Below are 20,496 nucleotides of genomic sequence, written 5' to 3' on the forward strand. Positions count from 1 at the left end.
CTGCCGTTTTTATTATTTTCGCGTAAAAGATCCCAACTTTGAAGGAAAGAAACAAAGTAGGCAATAAAATAAAACCGTGCATCTTAACTTACCAGAATGAAAATGCAGGGAACACACTCTCATTAACATCTGGATACTGTGGAAAGTTATGTTCGGTCGTCTTACAGCCGCGATCCAAGCTAGCCGACGACTCTTTATCTCTGACACTTGGTCTCCGTGGTTGCGCCTCCAGGCAGGAAAGCGATGGAAAGTTAACCCATTTTCTATGTTTTCCAAATGGCGATCATCTGTTGAGCTGTTACAGCCCACAATACAGCAACGGTTTACCATGGTTGAAATCAAGTTAAGGTGAAATTAATCAAATTAAAACACGGCTGAGAGGGAGTACAGTACCCGGTAGTCATAGGCAGTAGTCTGAGCAGCGGTAAAAGAGGCCTTCAAGATGGCGGCGACGCAAAGCACTTACGTCATGACGACCAAGCCCTATTGAAAAAGCTTCCTGGATGAGAAGTGAAATGTCTTTAAACAGTGGACTGGTTTGTAAGTTTTTTGGTATTTCAACGTTTGTGTGACGCCAACAAACAGGAGAAACACAAGAACTGCTTCATGAAGCATTCGATTCAAACAAACATGTGAAGCTAATAGCATTAGCCCTCTCATCCTAGGGCTATAACAACAACAGACTGATGCTTCATTAAAATAAATCAGATGTTGTAGGCATAAGAAGACATGCATCACCTTGATGTTAGATATGATGATGTCTGGGGTAGCTAGAGTGGAGTTCATACAATAATGCCCTATCAGAATATCTGTCTGTAGTAGAGATTTATAGAAATATATAAGCGACAGAATGCCTTAATGCTCCATATATGACTTCAGAGTTTCTGACCACGCAGCACCACCTTGCTCCATGCCAGCTTATCACAATTTGCCAGCTTTTAGTGCAGCAGGTGCTGCATCAAAGCAATGCAGCACAGCAGGGGGAGACCGACATGAGCAAATGGTGGTTCCTATCCATATGGAGTCCAAACACGCACACATAAATACGAGTAGAGTAAGACAGAGCAGATCTAACAGCCTATCTTTGGCTCGCCCACATAAATGTCCGCTTGGCTCTGCTCTGATCACATAATTGCCGAGTACACACCTCTCCCACACACCCCACACGCACAGAGCACACATCCCAAAAAGCAGACACTGTGACACACTCACTAAAATATAATCTCAAAACCAGCATATATATATATATATATATATATATATATATATATATATATATATATATATATATATATATATATATATATATATATATATATATATATATATATATATATATATATATATATATATATATATATATATCCATATGTGCAGGAAACGTATGAGGCACATGGTAACAGAAGCAGGGAGGAAACTTCACACATTGAGACTTGCTTGCCAACGTACGCACGCTGCTATCGTAGCAAATACTAAACAAAAACTCCCACCAGCTCTCCCACACAGGGAGCACAATGAGGAGGGAGCGAGCCAGAGGAACCAAGGATGAGAAAATGAAAAAAATACAGCAAATGAATCGCTTCTCCAAGTCTTTGCCACCTGGATGCTTTGCTGCCAGGATTTGAAGCAGAGTTAATGCAGCGATGTGTTGAAATGACAAAACATTCGTAGGTCTGCTTCAATACGCTGTAAATGTTTTAACAATAGCTTTCCATTTAGGTCTTATAGCCATAGTCGCCTGGAGAGGGACTTATTTGAACAGACAACATGGAGCAGAATATGTGAAAACAAACAACTTTAGGTTTGATCTGTTGGGAGGATTCATGTGGATCATTTAGTATAAACAGCTGGTTAAGCCCCTGTCACCCCGAAAAATCTGGCAAAAACGCTGACATATTGGATAAGTTATGGGTACGTTTTGTATAAGTTATGAAACACGCTGGCACACGTCAACATATGGCAAGTACTTGCTAACTTCCTGACGTATGCCAGCGCATGCTCAAACTTGGGCCATAAGTTGCAGGTAAGTCATCAGATCGTTGACATACGTTATTTGTAAGTCGTGGCGTCCAGCTTATCCAAAACCTATGAGTAACTTGTGCATAACTCATGCGTAACTTATCAAGAAGTTATTTCCAACGCATATTAACGTATTTGACGTGTTCCAGATGACTGCTGAACGTGTTTCTAACTCAGGGTTTATACAGGAATGAGTCATTCTAATTTAATGCTCTTAGAAATAATTTTAATGCCATCAACAAGTAGCCATGACTCTCATATATACACGTCAAAATCTTTCATTATCTTTACCATCGAATGGCTGAAGCCATGTCCCGAATTCCTCATTTTCCCTTTTCTCCGCCTCGGGTTTCTTTTCGGAACATATGGCTTTACGATCAACCGGAAGCAGTTCCGCGCAAATATATTGCGATATATCTGACAAAATTGTTTTTATAAACTTTTGTTCGTAAATAAAGAATTTTAAATGCCAAAATAATCACTTTCATGGATTTGAATGCCAGTTCAGGCCTTAATTAAAAAAAATAATAATCTAATGACTTTTAAAGTTTTTTAATGACCCGCGGTAACCCTGTAACTTACAACTGTTTAACCCTTTATAGGGCAAGTTAGCATTTTAACCCACCTGCATACTCACAATTCCCTTACAAATGGAGTCCCAACCATGCCTCAGTAAGGTCTAGAAGCACAAGATCTATAACCAGCCATTCAGCAAAGATGCTGCTACATGGCTGTACATCTTATTTTGGCATTTGACCAATTAGATAAGCACTTGATTGATATATTACCTACTGGACATTAAGTTGGAAAAAAAAAAGTTAAGTCAAGAAAAAAGGTAAAAAGCTAATTGACAAATTAAAAAATGAAGTTAAAAAGTTAATAAGCCTAGTTAACAATTATATTTAGGTTTATAAACAAAAAAATTAAGTGTCAGTATCAGCATTAATGCCTCTAAGGTGTTTTTGATCAATGTCCTCTAGAAGCACTCTTGTTATTTTTCGTAATATATTCGGGAAAGTTGGCGTTTCTTGTTGTTAGATTGACATTGACATATTTTATGAATGTTACAAAAGTAATAAGGTATTGTCCTGGATTCCAGTAACACTATTGGCTTGAAATTTTGATTTTCAAAGTATTTCACTGAGTCGCCTATAAAGGGATAATGGCGTATTGGCAGCGTTTTGGTATAAAGAAGGTTCACAGGAGGAAACCATCAGTTCTGCTCCAGACTTCATCCCCATCATAGGGTGAGCCAGAAGGTGAGTCTGATGAATGCTCCCTGCGTCACGGCTACGACCAACAAACTTCCTAGCAGACATGATGCCGAATCTGCTGCCACTGTAAACCTTCTTTCTTTCTTTTTCTTTATTATTTTTCTTTATTTTTTTTCTGGCGCGCGGTAAACAGCAGCTAGGTTAATACCGCGATCAAATAAATTTTTTATGCAGACCGGGCGCCTCCGGGTGCATCGTTGCTCCTGAGGGGAGCAGCTTTAACTGATGCGTCGTAACGCCCATGAAATGATGCATCATTTCATGGGCGTTACGACTGCCGTGCGTTATGCATACGTTAGGCTGTCGTTGGACATAACATCTGGACACAAATATGCTAGTTGAAAGAAATACATAAAAAGTTCAGCTAAATCGGTACGGTGTGACAGGGGCCTTACGTCAAAATGCTAAAAATAATACATATCTGTAATGAATAACAGCCTCCTCTACAGAGGGAAACCAATCAGCATCACATCTGGAACCTGGAAGGATTTTAACACAACGATCAATTAACCTTTGGTACATTTAGTAAAATCAACTCATCCAGACGCAGAAAGATTTTAGGGATTGCAGCACAAAACTACAACAACTAATTGATTATTTTGTATTTTAATATATATAAATAGCAGATTTTCATGTCTTTTTTTAGGTTGTGTTTTAATGTTTCAATGATGTGATAATCAAGCAAGTATTATTTCCTGAGGTGGGATTTCATGTGTTATGGTCTTATAGGCCTTCTCCTCCATCTCTGTACTTTTACCTCAAACTTAAGGCTGAATTTACTGTTGCTGGAGACACTCCCAAAGATAGTGGAGTCATCAAAACAGCAGTACCTCAAATACCTCTTTTCCTTTATGGAGCATTTCTGGCCAGAAGTAGAAATAAAAACAGGCACTGCAGGATAGTCTACACTTTCTTTCAGTCAGACTATTTTTCTCACCTTGCAGTTTTCATGAGAAGCTGCCAGAGTTTCTACAAACATGTTAGGAGCAGCGAGACTCCTCCCATTAATCACAGCATATTTAGACACCCTAAAGAGCAGCATATATATCTGAAACTGTCAGCTGCTAATGACGAGCCTAAAATGCATTTAGCTGTGTGGATCCTTCCTGTCATTAATCTTTACAGCTTAACAATCATCAAAATGTAAACAAATGCTTTCCAAACCAACAATGAGGCTATTTAATAATGGAAGATGCATTTTTTCAGACCAACGCCAATTTAAGCTTGTGAGGAAACATATATTTCTTTAACCCTAATAAAGGGTAGAGGTTATAGACCAGATTTGTTGAAATATAAACAATAGAGGTTTATTTAGGTAAATAATCTTAACTTATCACCAAGCAAGACTGTTAGATATCATTTGATTCCAGCAGAATCTGATCTAACTGGATTGCTGTTTGCTAAAACTTTCTGTGATGTCATCATCCCCTGGAGCTTGCAGCGCAGCATGGATATCAAATCACTGATGCTGATTGCATAGTTTGATTTTACTGAGCAACTAACTGAAGAAAAATGTTTAGATTTCTCCTAGCAGAAACAAAAGAAGCATAAAAAGCAGTAAATGCATTTTTTTCGCCCCATCCGATACAAAATACAGAGCGTCAATACCACAACCAAACACCCCCACATCAAGCTAATATGGAGATGAAACTAATCGATTAGGAATAAAAGATCATCAGCAGATCTGTCATCAGCTAGCAGGCAGATACACAAATGAGCACGAGAGCAGCAACAATGACAGCGGCGCTCAAACGGGCCGATCATTACACACACACAACGCCATCAGCGTGGAAAAGGGCCGACGGCAGCAGTCTGAGCCCGCTTGGAAAGGAGGTTTATCTGAAAACTGGGAGGGGGCAAAGAAATAAAACAATATCTGCAGCAAGTTAAGAGAGGAAAACCCCCAAACCGCACAAGAGCATAGAAAGTTACAGTGAGACATACAGATGTTTGACAGAGAGAGGAAGAACAAGAAGAGAAAAGATGACAAACACTTTGGAAAGTTTCTGGCAGTTTAACAGATAGAAAACCTGCGATAGACTGAAGCTTCAGAAAGTAGAGACAGAGAAATCTTAGAGTGAGAAAATGTTAGAAAAACAAACAGAGCAGATGGACTGATGCTTTTAATCTTACCTGAATTTCTCTTGCTGATGTACTTGACATCATCACAGGCTCCCGAGGCAAAGAGGAGGAGAAGGAAAAGGAGAGATAACGTCTTCATCTCCCTATTCTCCGCTGGCACCTTAAAACGGAGCAAAGAAATCAAAATTAGTGGGCAGAATAATAATTAGATTCAACACTGACCTAAATAGAACAAAATTTCAAATTATAGTTTTTTTTCAATGTCAGTACCTGTGGTTATTATCATTTTGTATATGAAAGACAGACAGGTTTAAAAAAAATCACTCTATTTGCAGATGATACTGATAGATAGAAGAGAAGAAAACATTCAATCACTTTTAAAAGTTTTCACAATAAAATTGAGAAAACTAAAACACTGTGTCAAAAAATATACATAAAACAAAATTTTGTTTATTTGCAAACTGCAGCCGATATAAAAACAATGAAATCAAACTGACTTTTGAGAGAGTAAGTCCAAAAAATTCAATTGGTGTTACACCTGACGGCATTTAACCAGAAACCACAGATTGGTGAAGTCAAATCAAATCTAGCAAAAAATGTTGTAATGAACATTTTCTAGACTGCAAATCCCTTTTTCATTGTAAAGAATACCTTCGTTTTACCCTATTTGACTTATTGTGTGGAAATATGGGACAATACATATACAATCGTGTTTCTTATAAGTAAAAGTACTGAGATCTTTTTAAATTTAAACCATATAATTTATCTTCAAGATAAGAAATTGTCAACTTGCAGGCAATATTCAAAAAAAGTTAGTTTATGAGGGGCAGGGTTAGGATGAAAGAGGAGAAGGGAATAAAAAAAAAACAAATAAACATGCAGCTATAAACCACAAAAAAAAGTTTTTGCTTGGTGCTGTATGGGGTGGATTTATAATTCTTTTCTGATTATTTTTTGGAAACCTTTAAGGGTTGAACTGGTGCAGAAATACTTATTGAATGTTGATGTGTATGAGATCATCAGGAAACCATAAAGATTTTCATCTTCTATCTGCTCCTTTTTAATCAGTATGTTTAAAATATGCAGGTCTACTGGTGTTCTAGTTTGCACTTTGTGATCCCATGATTGTTGTTGGGTACAGAGAAAGTGTAATACTAGACCAGGGGTAACCAATTAAAATCAACGGGGTCCAAATAAAGAAAATCATCAACCAGTAAAGGTCCGGAGACATTTTTAAATTATAATCTGTTACTTTAAACAGAATTTAACACTGAAATAAAATGCATGTGTTTATGCATCCATGTTATACATAGAATGCTTTAATAATAAATATAAAAAGCACAAAATTTTTCCATTTTATCATTCAGTTTGGTATATGGAGAATTTCCTGACTCACTGTTTTTCTAAAACACCTGAACTGAACGTTTGTTATTTTATTCTTCCTCTTTCTGTCTTAATGTTGGCAGTGGGCTTTATGCTGCCCTGCAAGGCTTTAAACCTGGGTTTGAATGGAGACTAAGCCATTCTAAAGCACATATCAAGGAGCTCATTTTGAGCCTGGATCCATATTTATTGTTGATTCTGTTCATGGTGGAGAATCCTGCTTCACAGCAGCAGGTTGAGCCAAACATCCTCTAAATGTTCAGGGTCATCTTTGAGCACCATTTCACTTTTCTTTCACCAGTTCACCACAGTTCTTCCAGCAGTCCACACTTTCTCTGCTCTCTTTTTCTCATCATCTTCTCCTTCTTTCCCATCGCCCGGCTTGCCACCGGTTTGCCTGCTGTGTCTAAAAGTAGCAGCAGCAGCAACCCAGACTGACAGCAGCTCATAGGGCGTTTCTCAATTCACGAGAACGCGAGTACGTACTCGCGTTCTCGTCAAGTCCGTTCTTGGCGAGAATGCAGGAAGAGCGGACTTGACGAGAACGCGAGCACGCAAGCACGTATGTGTATTGGAGCAGAAGCGTACTCGTGACGTCATTACAGGCAACGTTGTTTAGCATTTCTTTAACAGTCAAAACTATTTATTCCCTACACAAAACATTTTGAAAACAATATTTTTAATTTCTAAAGCTTAAAAAACATTTAAAAAAAATTACAGAACCGTAAAAAACCGCCATCAGAACGAGCGGTAGTTCACACATAACTAGACCGAGAGAAGTGCACTACAGACGGGGTAACATTAGCCCTGGCTGCGGTTACCCTCGGAGGTCTGCTGGTCACTCTGGTCCGCTCAACGTCTGACTTTTTTTTTTTTTTCGCACTAACTCTGTTAACAGGCCACACAGGGAGGCTTCAATGTATAATGTTATCGCCTCAAATGATTTCAAAACGTACTTTTGAAGAACAACAGCAGCAGAAAAGGGAATGTTTAACTTAACACTGTAAGCGCTGTCTGGAATCAAGCTGCGGCCGCGGTGCATTCTGGGAAAGCGGTCAGTCTGAAGAACGCACAAGTCTGCTCTGATGCATGCTCGATAAAGAGGGCGGGGCGAGAACAACATCCGGGGATTTGATGCGTTCTCGATCTGGCGTTCTTGAGAATTGGAACGGTACTCGGGCTGAGGCTGATGACGTATCACGAGTACACGAGCACACGAGAACGCTCAAGAACGCATATTGAGAAACGTCCATTGGATCATTTGGATCATGTGTAGCCTGATGCTCGTGCCTGGATTCTTCCTCTTGAGTTTAAGGTATTTAACTTTTTCAAATTTGCCTTTTGATCTAAATTGCATTTGGACTTTTTATGACCTTCTTAAATAAAGGTCATATCAATTAAATTCAATTAGAAAGGAGCTCATTTAAAAGGGGCAGTAGCTGCCTCAGCACAGAGAGGCTCTTTGTCTGGTAGAACAGACTGAAAGTGGCTCTATGTGCGAGTGTGAATTAAACAGATGTGTAAAAAAGAAAGAAATGAGAACGAGTTCTGCCCGACTGGCAAAAAGAATCATGTCAACTATTAAGATTTGGGAATTATGACACTTTATGAAACAACACATTATGAAACAACATAAATCAGAGTGGTGGAAGAAGCAGGATCCTCAAACTTTCCTAAAATCAACACCAAAAACCAAACAAGAACATCAATACCTCAGAGGCTCCCGCCGTCACAAACAGTTATATATCCACCCATGAAAACTAATTTTGACATTCTCCTTTCCCCGACTGTAGCCTTTATAGACAAACACGCACACACAACAAGGAGGACAGAAGTCAAAATAAAGATAAGCGGTGCCAGAAGTCGCTTTATGATGATAAATGGGAATCCAGACATCAGCTTGAATTCTGATTGAAATCTCATTCAGCCCACATGAACAGCGGGACAGTTGATGACACAGCTCAGGATGGCGCTGATATGTGAGCCACCGTTTCAATGTTTTGATTATTGGCAGGCAGGGCAATAATAGAAGGAGGACCCGAAGCAGAGAGACCAAAATTTAATATGCGATAAAGATTAAATATTCTGCATGTCGTCGCTGTTATCGACGAGCCTCCATCTGCTTATTTTATGGAGCTCCGCTCATCAAAACTTTACTTTTTATCCAAAAAGTAAGATTTTAAATATAACCAAAACTCTGCAACAATTGACTGTATAATAAAGGCCCAAAGCTTTAATCGCTAATACTTAGACAAACTTTCATTCCGGCCAAGAAAGGAACTTGTTACATAAATTGATCATGCATATAGTGTTTGGAGTGTCATAAGATGTGATCACTAAGATGTCAGTCTGTGCAGGGAGAGTCAAACCTCCAGCTTTTGTATTAGATTATGCTAAAAAAAAAAAAAAATGTTTTCACAATGTATTCATTTCTAATGAGCACTTCTTTGTATGCATATGTGAACCTCTGCTCTTGCCGTCCAATAAAAGAATCAAATTACTCTGCACTGTATGAACTGCCAGCTTGGATGCAACTTTGCAGCATCTTTTCTATAATTGCATTGCCCAGTTTTACAGTTGTGTGTTTGTGACTGCAGAAAACAATGCTGTAGCCTCAGACAGAAATTATGAAAAAAAAGTTAATCCCTACCACTTTGTGAGGAACATTACATACACCCTTCATCCCAGCCAATAACCCCATGTGCCACAAAGTCATCTTCTCTCATTTACATTTCAAGTGCTTTAAACACCAAACCTTTGGAAGGTCTTTAGCCAATGGTGTAACTATTGGTAAGCAGAGACGGCAGTTGCTCACGGGACCAAGACCTCTTAGGGGCCCCATCACTGACACCTGGTTGGCCCCCTATGCAATTGAAGATGTAATGGTGCGAAAAATTCATCTTAAACACACCTGATACTGAAGCAACTGATTGAACCTTATTTATACCGCAACAAATACCAGATTTCAACATGATGGTGAGTCGTTTAAACACAACACCAATAGCAAATTGTTACTTTTAATTACTATGTTAATAACTGTGTATATATAGTTCATTAGACGGGTGGTAAAAAATACACTCATATACAGATGTGTCAAGTAACAAAGTAAAAATATTTTGTTACAAACGTTACTCGTTTCTCTTGGCTTCGGTTTAATGTTTATTAATATTTATTTCACGTCATGTGCTCCATCCAATGCAGATGATTGGCTCCATCCACATCTAGTGAAAACTGGTGTAATTGGATGAGTCATATAACGCAAACACTCATTGGTTAGCTAAAGGAAATCATCAGCAGCAAGCAGGTGTTCTTCAAACTGCAAACATGAATTGTCTATGCCATGCTACAATGTAGGATTCAGAAAAAGATGTTCAAATGTCTGAAAGGTCGGACACAGGGGAGAGCGTATCTGGAGATGGAGACCAACAAGACCTCCCTCGTCCTTGGCCCTATCTCAAAGAATTTTTAGAAATAGTCGTTAAATTTAGCTTTCAATACATATAGCGGCGTCTGGCTGTTTTCTTGAAGGTTACTTTATACTTTTATACTTTAAGTAGTTTTTGGAGAACATACTTTTTCATGTTTACTTCAGTAAAGAGGTCAAGTTGATACTTCAACTTTTACCAGTTTTTTGAAACTGCAGCATCTATACTTCTACTTAAGTAACACGTGTGTACTTTTGACACCTTTTACTTTTGTTATAATGTCCTAATAGTTAAAATAACATAATTAAAACACATATATAATTACATAGGACAAATTTTTGGATGTGGGCAATGTAAAATGTTATCTAGCCCAATGAAGAATCGGGAAAGAACAGGCAAAACAATGTTAACACGCCAAATATCCAGCTTGTGTGTGTTAAGCTGTGGATTTAAGTCAAGTGAAATAATTGCGAGAAGCCCTGAGATAAAGACAGCGTTTTAAGGTAAGGTGAGGACATTTGGTTCTTAATTTTGCCCGCTGTGATATTCTTTTTTTTTTTTTCAAATCTCGTGCGCTTTAAAATCTGTGCCCATGCTCATCATGTTTTGCTTTTACATGTCTTTATGGAGAGTTTGAAAAATCTCTCCAAATGGCATTTCAACACAGATATGCCAAAACGACAGTGGAGTACTGTGCACATCTTCATGATGAAGGAAGAAGGAGAATTTCCATAATTTGGGATTTACAGAATGGCATCTGTTACTCTGGGCTAACAGCTAAAGTTAGCATGGAATACATCCAAGCTAACGGCTAAATTTAGCATGGAATACATCCAAGCTAATGGCTAAAGTTAGCCTAGAATATCATCCAAACTAACAGCGAAAATTAGTATGGAATAAATCCAAGCTAACAGCTAAAGTTAGCCTGGGATATCATTCAAGCTAATTTCTAAAGATAATATGGAATAAATCCAAGCTAACAGCTAAAGTTAGCCTGGGATATCATCCAAGCTAACGGCTAAAGTTAGTATGGAATAAATCCAAGCTAACGGCTAAAGTTAGCCTGAAATATCATCCAAGCTAACGGCTAAAGTTAGCTGGAATATCATCCAAGCTAACGGCTAAAGTTAGTATGGAATAAATCCAAGCTAACAGCTAGAGTTAGCCTGGAATATCATCCAAGCTAACAGCTAAAGTTAGTATGGAATAAATCCGAGCTAACAGCTAAAGTTAGCCTGGAATACATCTGAGCTAACAGCTAAAGTTAGCCTGGAATACATCCGAGCTAACAGCTAAAGTCAGCCTGAATTACATCCGAGCTAACAGCTAAAGATAACCTGAATTACATTCAAGCTAACAGCTAAAGTTAGTATGGAAGAAATCCAAATGTCAAAATCTAAAAAAAAAATATATTTTTCATATGTAACAACATTTTTAAAGTCTAATAGGAACCATTGAGTCAAATATTTCATTTTTTTACCTGAGATTTTGGAACTCTGAAATAAGGTAAAGATAAAGCCTGAAAACTTCGTCCACAACACAGGTAGGGATGGGGATCGTTAATATTTATTGATATCGATAACTTTATCGATACTCCTTATCGATCCGAGTCTTTATCGATACCACTATCGATACTTTTCTGTTATTTGGTGGAAAGACGATGCAACAAAATTTTTTTAACAGAACTGGTATTGCTTTTATTGCTTAACAAGTGAGATAACAAAAAGGTTTCTAGCCTTCAATAAACATGGCTAATGTAATAGGCCACTTCGAAATGACATAAAACTAACTAGAATATATTTTCACAATTGTTGTATTGTCTACTGTCAATTTTCATCATGTTTTTAGTGATTAGGAAAATATTTAACCAATAAATAATTGTATTTTAAATTAAATGTAATTTTTAATAAATGTTGGCATCAGTAGTTTAATTATATATTCTAAAATAGTTAGAGCAATATACAACTGTATTACTCATGTTTCTCGCCAAAAACTAAATTTCCCGTTTTCTTTACGTTACACTTGAATGCATCATGATAACCTAATTGTCGTTTTACTGAGCCAATCTGAACACATCATCACGCAGCACGTCTGAAACTTTATTTACTTTTCAAGCTAACTAGCTTGTATGCTTCCGATTACAAGACGGATTTCACAATTAATATTTTTAACTGACCGGACAAGCTACAAAGTCTGTGTGCGCTTACCAGTGGTACTCTGAGTGGATGATTAAGACGGGCCCGGCGGCGGCAGCCGCAGGAGGAGGAGTCTTTTCCGTTCAGCCATTCTCGAGTCACGAGCAAAGTTAAGTGCCAGACTTCACTTGTTTTACTTTTAATATCTGTTTGCTTACAATTTCATTCCAAAACATTGGTGGACATGCTGCAGTGATTGGATTGATTAGATTTAAATGCTGTGACGCGACTCGAGGGACACACAATGATGTTACAGGACCTCCGGGAGAAAAAAAAAAAACGACCAGACTCGATAGTGGTATCGATAAGCCCAAACGTTATTGATTTTCGGGTTTTGAAAAAAGTGGAACCGGGTCCTTGATAGAACCGGGTTTCGATCCCCATCCCTAAACACAGGGGTCACAAGTTCCGCCGGTTAAAGGGAACATGAAATGATTAACACACTTAATGTCACTAAAGACAGGTTTGTAACCTTTTAGAAACGTAAAGGAGCAGAAAATGCTGCTTTTACATTGGGCCCTTGATTATACGTTATTACATCATGTTCTACTCACCCACATAAGTTTTGTGTCATTTGGAGCTGTTCTGAAGATATTCCGTTATATCCAAATAACGTCTTCCTATGGGCAACAACTTGAAGGCACAAACTAAACTGTTCATAATTTATTCTTTATGGTACGCCAGCATTCATAACATGTAGGCGAATCACTGTCCCCCAGACATCCACGGTTATATTATTTATATTTATATTATTTTAAAACAAAGCGGCGCGTGTATGACGTCAAACGTAAAATCAAGGGCCCAATGTAAATAAAATGGCGTTCCCCTTTAAGCTCTGTAAATACCACACAATAACCCGAGCAGCCCATTTTAACAGTGAAACCATGTTTGGTTTACAAATAACTTTAATCCACTAACTATAGTGATTTAGTTCACTCAGAAGAACTGCTGTTCCCATCACTAGTTTTAACCAATGATCTCTGATCAGTGTGGTTACACCCTGCTCTCTAACCACTGGGCCAAAACCTATCAATATCAGAATAAATTACAAAGATAAATCACAAAACGATGCAGACTTATTGAGATTTTCCATAGGAAATCCAAAACACATCAGCAGTATGCAGTGAAAAAACAACAATACAATAACATCCATTGATTACTGCACAGATACTGTATCACACACTGAATGAATTCAACAACAGTGAATGATTTAAAATGAACAAACAGGCTAAAGTTGATCTTGCAGAGGGTCCAGTTCAGAGCTAATCCATGTGCTTAAATTAGAATAATATAGCTGGACATTGCTTTTCCATTCCTCCCTTACTTCATTAACCCATCTTACTTTCTGTTAATGAGAGAAATAGGCAGAGTAGAGGGACGTATTTAAAAAATGACAGCGATGTCAGTGGAGCTTAGTTAGATTAAGTTGTTTGCCACTAACATGTCACCCGAGTATTTATCACAATAGGATTTTTTATTTATTTTTTTACCTTTGCTGATAAATATGTGGGAAAATACATCCCAAATATGAATTATGATCTAGAAATGGGTTTATTTCTGTGAATATTTCATATTGGTATTATGATGGGTCATATTTGGTATGTCTGATCTACAGTAGTTTGGGCCAATTCTACATTTATAAAACATTTTGGCTCCCTGATCAAGCAATGCTAACCGTTATTACCTCGGCTGGTCCAGTTAGTTTGACATTATTCAACACTTAAAGAACACTCACGTTTCAATTACTCTAACCATAAAGTTCCTTCTAATATAGAAATCTGGGTACTCTTTTATCAGTATGCCTGAGATTTTAACTAAAAGAAAACAACTAAAAGAGAAGTAATGTTAGGTTTCTGTTTCTGTTATGATTTTCTTTTTAGTATTCAGTCTTCTTGGTTTTCCATTTGTTGTCCTCTGCTGCCCTCTTGTGTCCTCTTTCCCTTGCTTTGTTTTCTGTTCTGCCCTCACCTGTTTTCAATTCCCTCGTTAGCCCTCTCTTTGTCTCTGTCCCCTTTAAAAGCCCTCCCTCTTCAGTTCCTGTTTGCTGGATCCTCGTCAAAACGTCTCTGTTTACCTCGTCTTTCCCTGGCTCCTAGAGTTTGGTTTCCCCTGATGTCTCCTTGGTTCTGGTTAGTGTTATTTTATTGGATCTTTGATTCCTGCCTCCGTATCTGTAAACTTCAATAAACCCACCAAAATTCTCCTCTGCCAACTTGCCTCTGCTTTTGGGTCCTCAACCCAACACCGCTTCATGACAAGTAAATCTGACTTCGTTCAACTTTATGTTAAAACGTCTGTGGTTGTCCGGGTTCTGATAAAGTGGCTTGTTTTTTGTGTTGTTTTTTTTTTTTTTTTATAGGGACTCTGCTCAAACCAGAAAATGCCACAAGAGTAGCATTTTTGTCTTTTATTAACTTTGACTAACTGCTAGTTTCTTTTGGTCGGAAAAAAAAAATAAACACAGAGAAGAGAAAAAAAAATCAGAGACAAAAAAATTTGAATGCCATTCGTGTCAGGAGTATCCCAGAAACAGGTTTTCTAGAAACACAACATACCAGGGAAGTTCAAACCCAACAACACACAGCATAACTTTGGACCAGATTCAGCTGGACACTGGCACCTCCAGATCAAAGAACACACCTTTGAAGACCAAAATGTTCAGATTTTGGACAGAGAATACAGATGGTTTGAAAGGGGCGTTCTCTTATCTGTGTGAAAGGAGAAAAGCCATCCCTGAACAGAGGGGGAGGTTTGAGGTTTCAGCTTCCAAACATTTATAATTCAGTCATGGAACTCATTCAAAAGAGGTTACTTAAGCACTCCCAGTATGATTTAAAAGACCAATAGCCAGGAGTGGAGCTAAATGGCCACCCTTAGCTAATCATTGGCCACCTCTGTGGCTACCCCTACCATTTTTACCAATTGCTTGACAGCAAAAACAATGTGATTAATTATGCACATCAGTATACTTATATTAAAGATCATAATTCATGCTCTTTTCAGAACTAGATTTTTTTGTGATATGGAGTAAAGAGAAAATGATGTGTCTCTGAAAGTCATCTAAGAGTCTTCAGTGTAATCATAGATAAATAACTATTTTAATACAAACTTAATAATCAATTTATCTAGATATTAGTATTTGTAAATATCAATTTTATGCAGAATAATTGTTGATAAAAGTAGGTAAATAATGACAATGGAAAATAAGTTTGCCCCAGAACTCAAACCTGAAAGAATTGTATCAATTGAGTTTATTTCTATGGCGCCAATTCACAACACATCATCTAAAGACACTTTACAGTTCAACCAGATCATCCAGTCAAACTGATTCAAAGTTTTCTATATAAGGAAAACCAGTTGATTGCATCGACTCACTGACTCGAATGCAATCCCTCACACTAAGCATGCTTGTAGCGACAGTGGAGAGTAAAAACTCCCTTTTAATAGGAAGCAACCTTCCAACAGAACCAGGCTCAGTGTGAGCGGCCATCTGCTGAGCAGAGATACAAAAAGCAACTGTAAAAGGCGGCCCCGTCCAGAAAACACACACTATGTCACGGTCTTGGTTCTGTTTAGTTTTCTTTTGAATATTCAGTTTCACTTTGATCCATGTTTTTCTTTGTTTTCTAGTTTTATTGGTTTAATTCCCTATTTTGTTGTGTTTTCTGGATGTATTGGAGTTCTTAGGTTTTTCTGGGTTGCCCTCTGGTGTTGGTCTCCTTTTCTCTAGCCCCCTTCTAGACTCCTCTATTCACACCTGCTCCCAATCAGCTCATTAGTCCTGTCTTTGTTCAGTCTCCCATATATACTCTCCCTGTTCAGTTCCTCAGGGCTGGTTCCTCATCTTTTCCTGGCTCCCCATGTGAGTTTTTCCACAAGAAGTTGTCTGGTTTTTGGTTCCATGTATTTTTTTATTTTTGATTTTTGCCTCAGTTATTCAATCAAATCCTCAATAACTCACCCCTGCCTCCTCGCCTCTGCATTTGGGTCCTCAAAACCTCAACCAAAGCCTGACATTCTATATAAAGCTTTCTTTTATCCAGACTAGAGGCTGAAGTTTCCCTCTGGTTCTCTTCGTCTCACACAAACCACCTCATTACTTAACACTGAGCTGTCCTTATCTTATCTCCTCGGCCCCTCCGTAGAGCCGCGGTGAACAGACTCATGCGTCTCGGTCAGTCTCCTGTCATTCACACATAAAGACCTGACACACTTAGAGAGACAGGAGCAGCAGCAGCTTGTTTCATGTGTGATCCACCATGAACCCCAGCATGTAAACGGAAGCTGCTGCTTCCACACGTGTGCCGAGGTCAAGGATAAAAGAGAGTATGGGTTAAAGTAAGCAAGTAAAGAATAAATATACTCTGTGTGATTTTAAAAGTAAATAAGAGGCTCAGAGACTGATGGCAGATTTAGGTTTGCATCATATCTGAGGGGGTTTTGTGATTCTAGACATGCACACAGGGAGGAGAGGGAGTGTGGCACAGAACAAACACTATTAGAGCATTACAATCCTCCAGATCTTCCATCCTCTGAGTTACTTTGCTTTTCTGTCTGCCTGTCTCTGATAATGATATCCCAGCGCCACAGTAAAGGGAGATCTGAGCAGGGTCATGGTGAGGAAAAATGCTAATTCTCTATTTTTATATTACATTTACTCAGAAGTTTGATCATATTCCCAATGTGTTCTGAAGGTGTGATCAGAAACATGATAATCCTGAAGCATATTTTAGGATCCCTTGATATAATCTAAATTACACCTGCAGACAAAAATGGGAATTAAAAAAAATGTATTTTGTTTCTAGGTTTTGGAGAAATAGGAAGCTGTTAACACAACAACAAAAATTATAGTTGTTCTTAGCACCAGTTACTTTTTTAAAAATCTAATAAGATATATTTATAAATAAGCCCAAGCAATAGTTCCCCACATTTACATGTTCTGATATCAGACTGCTCCCTGTCCTAAGAAAACCAGCCTGCTAATGATGCCCTCCCGCCTCTTTCTGTCCTACTGTCTCAATTAAAATATATATTTCTAATGCTTTCTTTTCCTCACCGAGGTACGACGGAGTATTAGGGCCCAGTTAGAGATTTTTTTTATTTTTTGTTTTGAAAATAAAGACGGAACATTATGAGAATAAAGTCGTAGCCTTATCAGAATGATGTCATCACACCACAACCCGTTTCAGAAAGAAATCTTCAATCTCCAACCAGCATATGATGGTCTGCTCCTGCTGCGCGTCAGAATTAACTGGTACAAGCATCAAAAATGTAGCAGCACACGCCTTTTTGCTGCTCCTGCTGCGTTTGGTGTGAACGCAGCATAAGGGCAGGGAAGGACACATGGGACATCTTAAAAAATGGCTTTCATTGAGATTTTAGACAAAACAGTTATTCTGCTTGTAGAAACAAACGGTTGTTGTTAACATGAATTTAAAAGTAGTGTAGCTTTATATGGCTAACTAAATGAGCTAAAAGAGGCTAACCTGTTAGCTACTGAGCATAGCTAGCTACATCGCTACCCAGCTCTCCCCCTTTATATCACGGTCTAAAAGTTATTTTATTCACCATAAACAGATTATTTCAGTTTTTTTTATCGATCAGGTAAAATATCATCAGTCTTTAGACACGGCAACATCACAGATGCTCACGACTCTGCACATGGATGCTGCGTGATGTCATTATCGTCTAGGTAACCACAATCTTCTACATCATTTGGTAACGTTCAGCCAGTCATGTCGCGTAACATCATTAGCATGAAGCAGGACCCCGAGCAGATCTGGTAGCTACAGCAGATAAGCAATTTTTTTTTTCCTCCTAAAAATAATAAAAGAACAATATAAAGACAATTTCAGAAGCATAAATATATACAAACATAAATATATAAAACTACAAATGAAATCTTTAGTTTCTTAAGCTAACAAGCTAGTAGATAAAAAGAGCAAGAAAAAAGTAATAGTTTGGGCTAATTCTGGCATGGTTCATCCACCAGAAAGGTAAAAGACCTTTACCAGTAACAAACATGTGAAAATAACATAACATTTACAGATTATAAATCCCCAAAATATGTTTAAAAGGTAAGAAACCTTTTAAGGTTTTATAAAGTGCTAATTAGTGCATTTGTCAATTAATGAAGCCTGTTGTCCAGAGCCAAATGTCTGTAATGTTCAAATAATTGAGACTCCTTAAGGTAATTAATGTGTTTTTACAAGAAATGTGAAAAAAGGAAATGATGTTGTGAAAAAACAAATAAGTAAAAACAAAACAACTAAAATATTCATACTGAATTTAAATAATTTACACAGACAATCTGAACAGATGAAAGTGTTTTTTAAATATAAACATATTGTATAAATAATGATTGGGTAAATATTTTAATTAAATTTTCCTATGATCTTACAATGTAAGAGATAATTATCTCTATATTATAAGGTTCAATCTATGAACCAAAGGTTTTTGCACATATAGGTTTATTCAAATACATTATAAGATGATTGCAGAGGCTGTAATAACATGGATCCATGATTATGTTAATGTGATGGAAATGCTTTCAGGATTAAGTATTACTACTTCTCATAATGAAGAACATCAACAGCAGTTTAAATGGTACAGTGAGGAAATACAAGTTCAAATGACGTCCCGTCCATCTTGTTGTGTGATCAGGTAGAAGTTAACCACCGTTATCTCTGATTCTCCTCAGGTGCTGCTCCTGACCGCCGCCTGTCACTCACACGCTTATAGGGAACATCTGAGCTGAAGTTTTCGTTCTGAATGTGGCAGGAAGAGCCGTGAAAGCTATGACCGTTCCAGCTGCAACGTCTAATTTGAGAGACGTGCTGCACTTTCATCAAGCCCTGTGCAATTATGCACACCTCTTCTAATGCGAGTACCCTGATTAAATCTCTCACTAACAGCATGAAGGCTCCCACAACATAAGCACAGAGATGCCTGTGGGTCGTGTTTACGCTTACGGTCTAAATTCTAAGCAGATTTGCCAAGTAGTCCAAGCATCAGAAAAATGTGTATGTTCAGAATTTTGGGTACTGTGGCTTTCCATACTTTCTGTTAGACTAATTTCCCTCCTGTTTCCCCTCCTCTCTTAAATCATCCTAGTTCCACATGTTTCACCTTCTACATTTCCTGTCTGCACCGAACCCCCTAAAAATACATTAATTTACTTTTTTATTTATTTTAAAACATAAATGTATACATCTTCAATTTTGAATAAATCTTTTTTTATATGTATTTTTATTGTAAATGGGTTTTTTATGGTACAAATTGGAACATTCATTAAATTCATTCCCCCTCGCACCCCCCTCCCCCCCAGCATATACCTGAGGACATTACAAAGAGCAACATTGTTAATGTTGAGAAATGTATTTAAGTTATATTTCAGAAGCACGCTAAATATAATTCGATTTAAAAGTTTAATCAGTGAGGAGAATGAAGATTTCTAGGTTGCTTAGAAAACCCCTGGACTACAAACGATAACTGCTCTAGAGATTAATCATGTCTTCTCTTCCTCATTAGTGTGAACCATCCAGTTAATAGGTGTTAACATTTGATGGCTCTTTATGTAGGAGATTCTCCAAACAGTGGCAAAATAAACAACTTCCACTTTGAAGAAAACTGCCAAGTTAAATCTCTTAATGACGAAATAAACCAGCCAGGTTCCTGGATGCTTGAAAATAAAACTGAAATCCAGAATGGATTGAAATGAGATAATTCAATAATATGCACTTGAAATAAAACAATGCAGTGGTGTTTTCTTAGTTTAAATCTAAATTGTCTTGTTCCATTGGCAAAATGTGTCTTTTATCTCCTCAATTTGAGAACAAATAAACTTACTTGAAGAAAAACATCAGTTGTCTAGATTCCATTTTTTCCACTTCTTGATTAAAAGCCAAGGTCTTTTTGCACAGCTTTAAGGCCAAATAGTTTAACAGTATTCCTTCAAACAAGCCATGAACAATGACTCTGACGTGATTCGAACTCGCAGCCATCTGATCTGGAGTCAGACGCGCTACCATTGCACCACAGAGTCCTGACAAAGGACATCCCCTTATCACAAGAACATATTTCGCAGACAAAAGATATGACACACTAGATGGTTGAAAT

General features: G+C 37.7%; 1 protein-coding gene across 2 annotated transcripts in view; it reads right to left on the reverse strand.

The window, feature by feature from the left end:
• The window catches only part of il1rapl2 (interleukin 1 receptor accessory protein-like 2), a 690,042-nt gene that overhangs the window by 532,535 nt on the left and 137,011 nt on the right, over nucleotides 1-20,496 (reverse strand). For both annotated transcript variants that reach the window (XM_038295945.1, XM_038295944.1), the window contains exon 2: nucleotides 5,427-5,535. In XM_038295945.1, coding sequence (XP_038151873.1) covers nucleotides 5,427-5,514 — 88 coding nt within the window. In that variant the 5' untranslated portion in view covers nucleotides 5,515-5,535. The remainder of the gene's footprint in view (nucleotides 1-5,426; nucleotides 5,536-20,496) is intronic.

This window comes from Cyprinodon tularosa, unplaced genomic scaffold (genome assembly GCF_016077235.1).
Source record: "Cyprinodon tularosa strain WSP-4 unplaced genomic scaffold, ASM1607723v1 ctg363, whole genome shotgun sequence".
Taxonomy (NCBI): domain Eukaryota; kingdom Metazoa; phylum Chordata; class Actinopteri; order Cyprinodontiformes; family Cyprinodontidae; genus Cyprinodon; species Cyprinodon tularosa.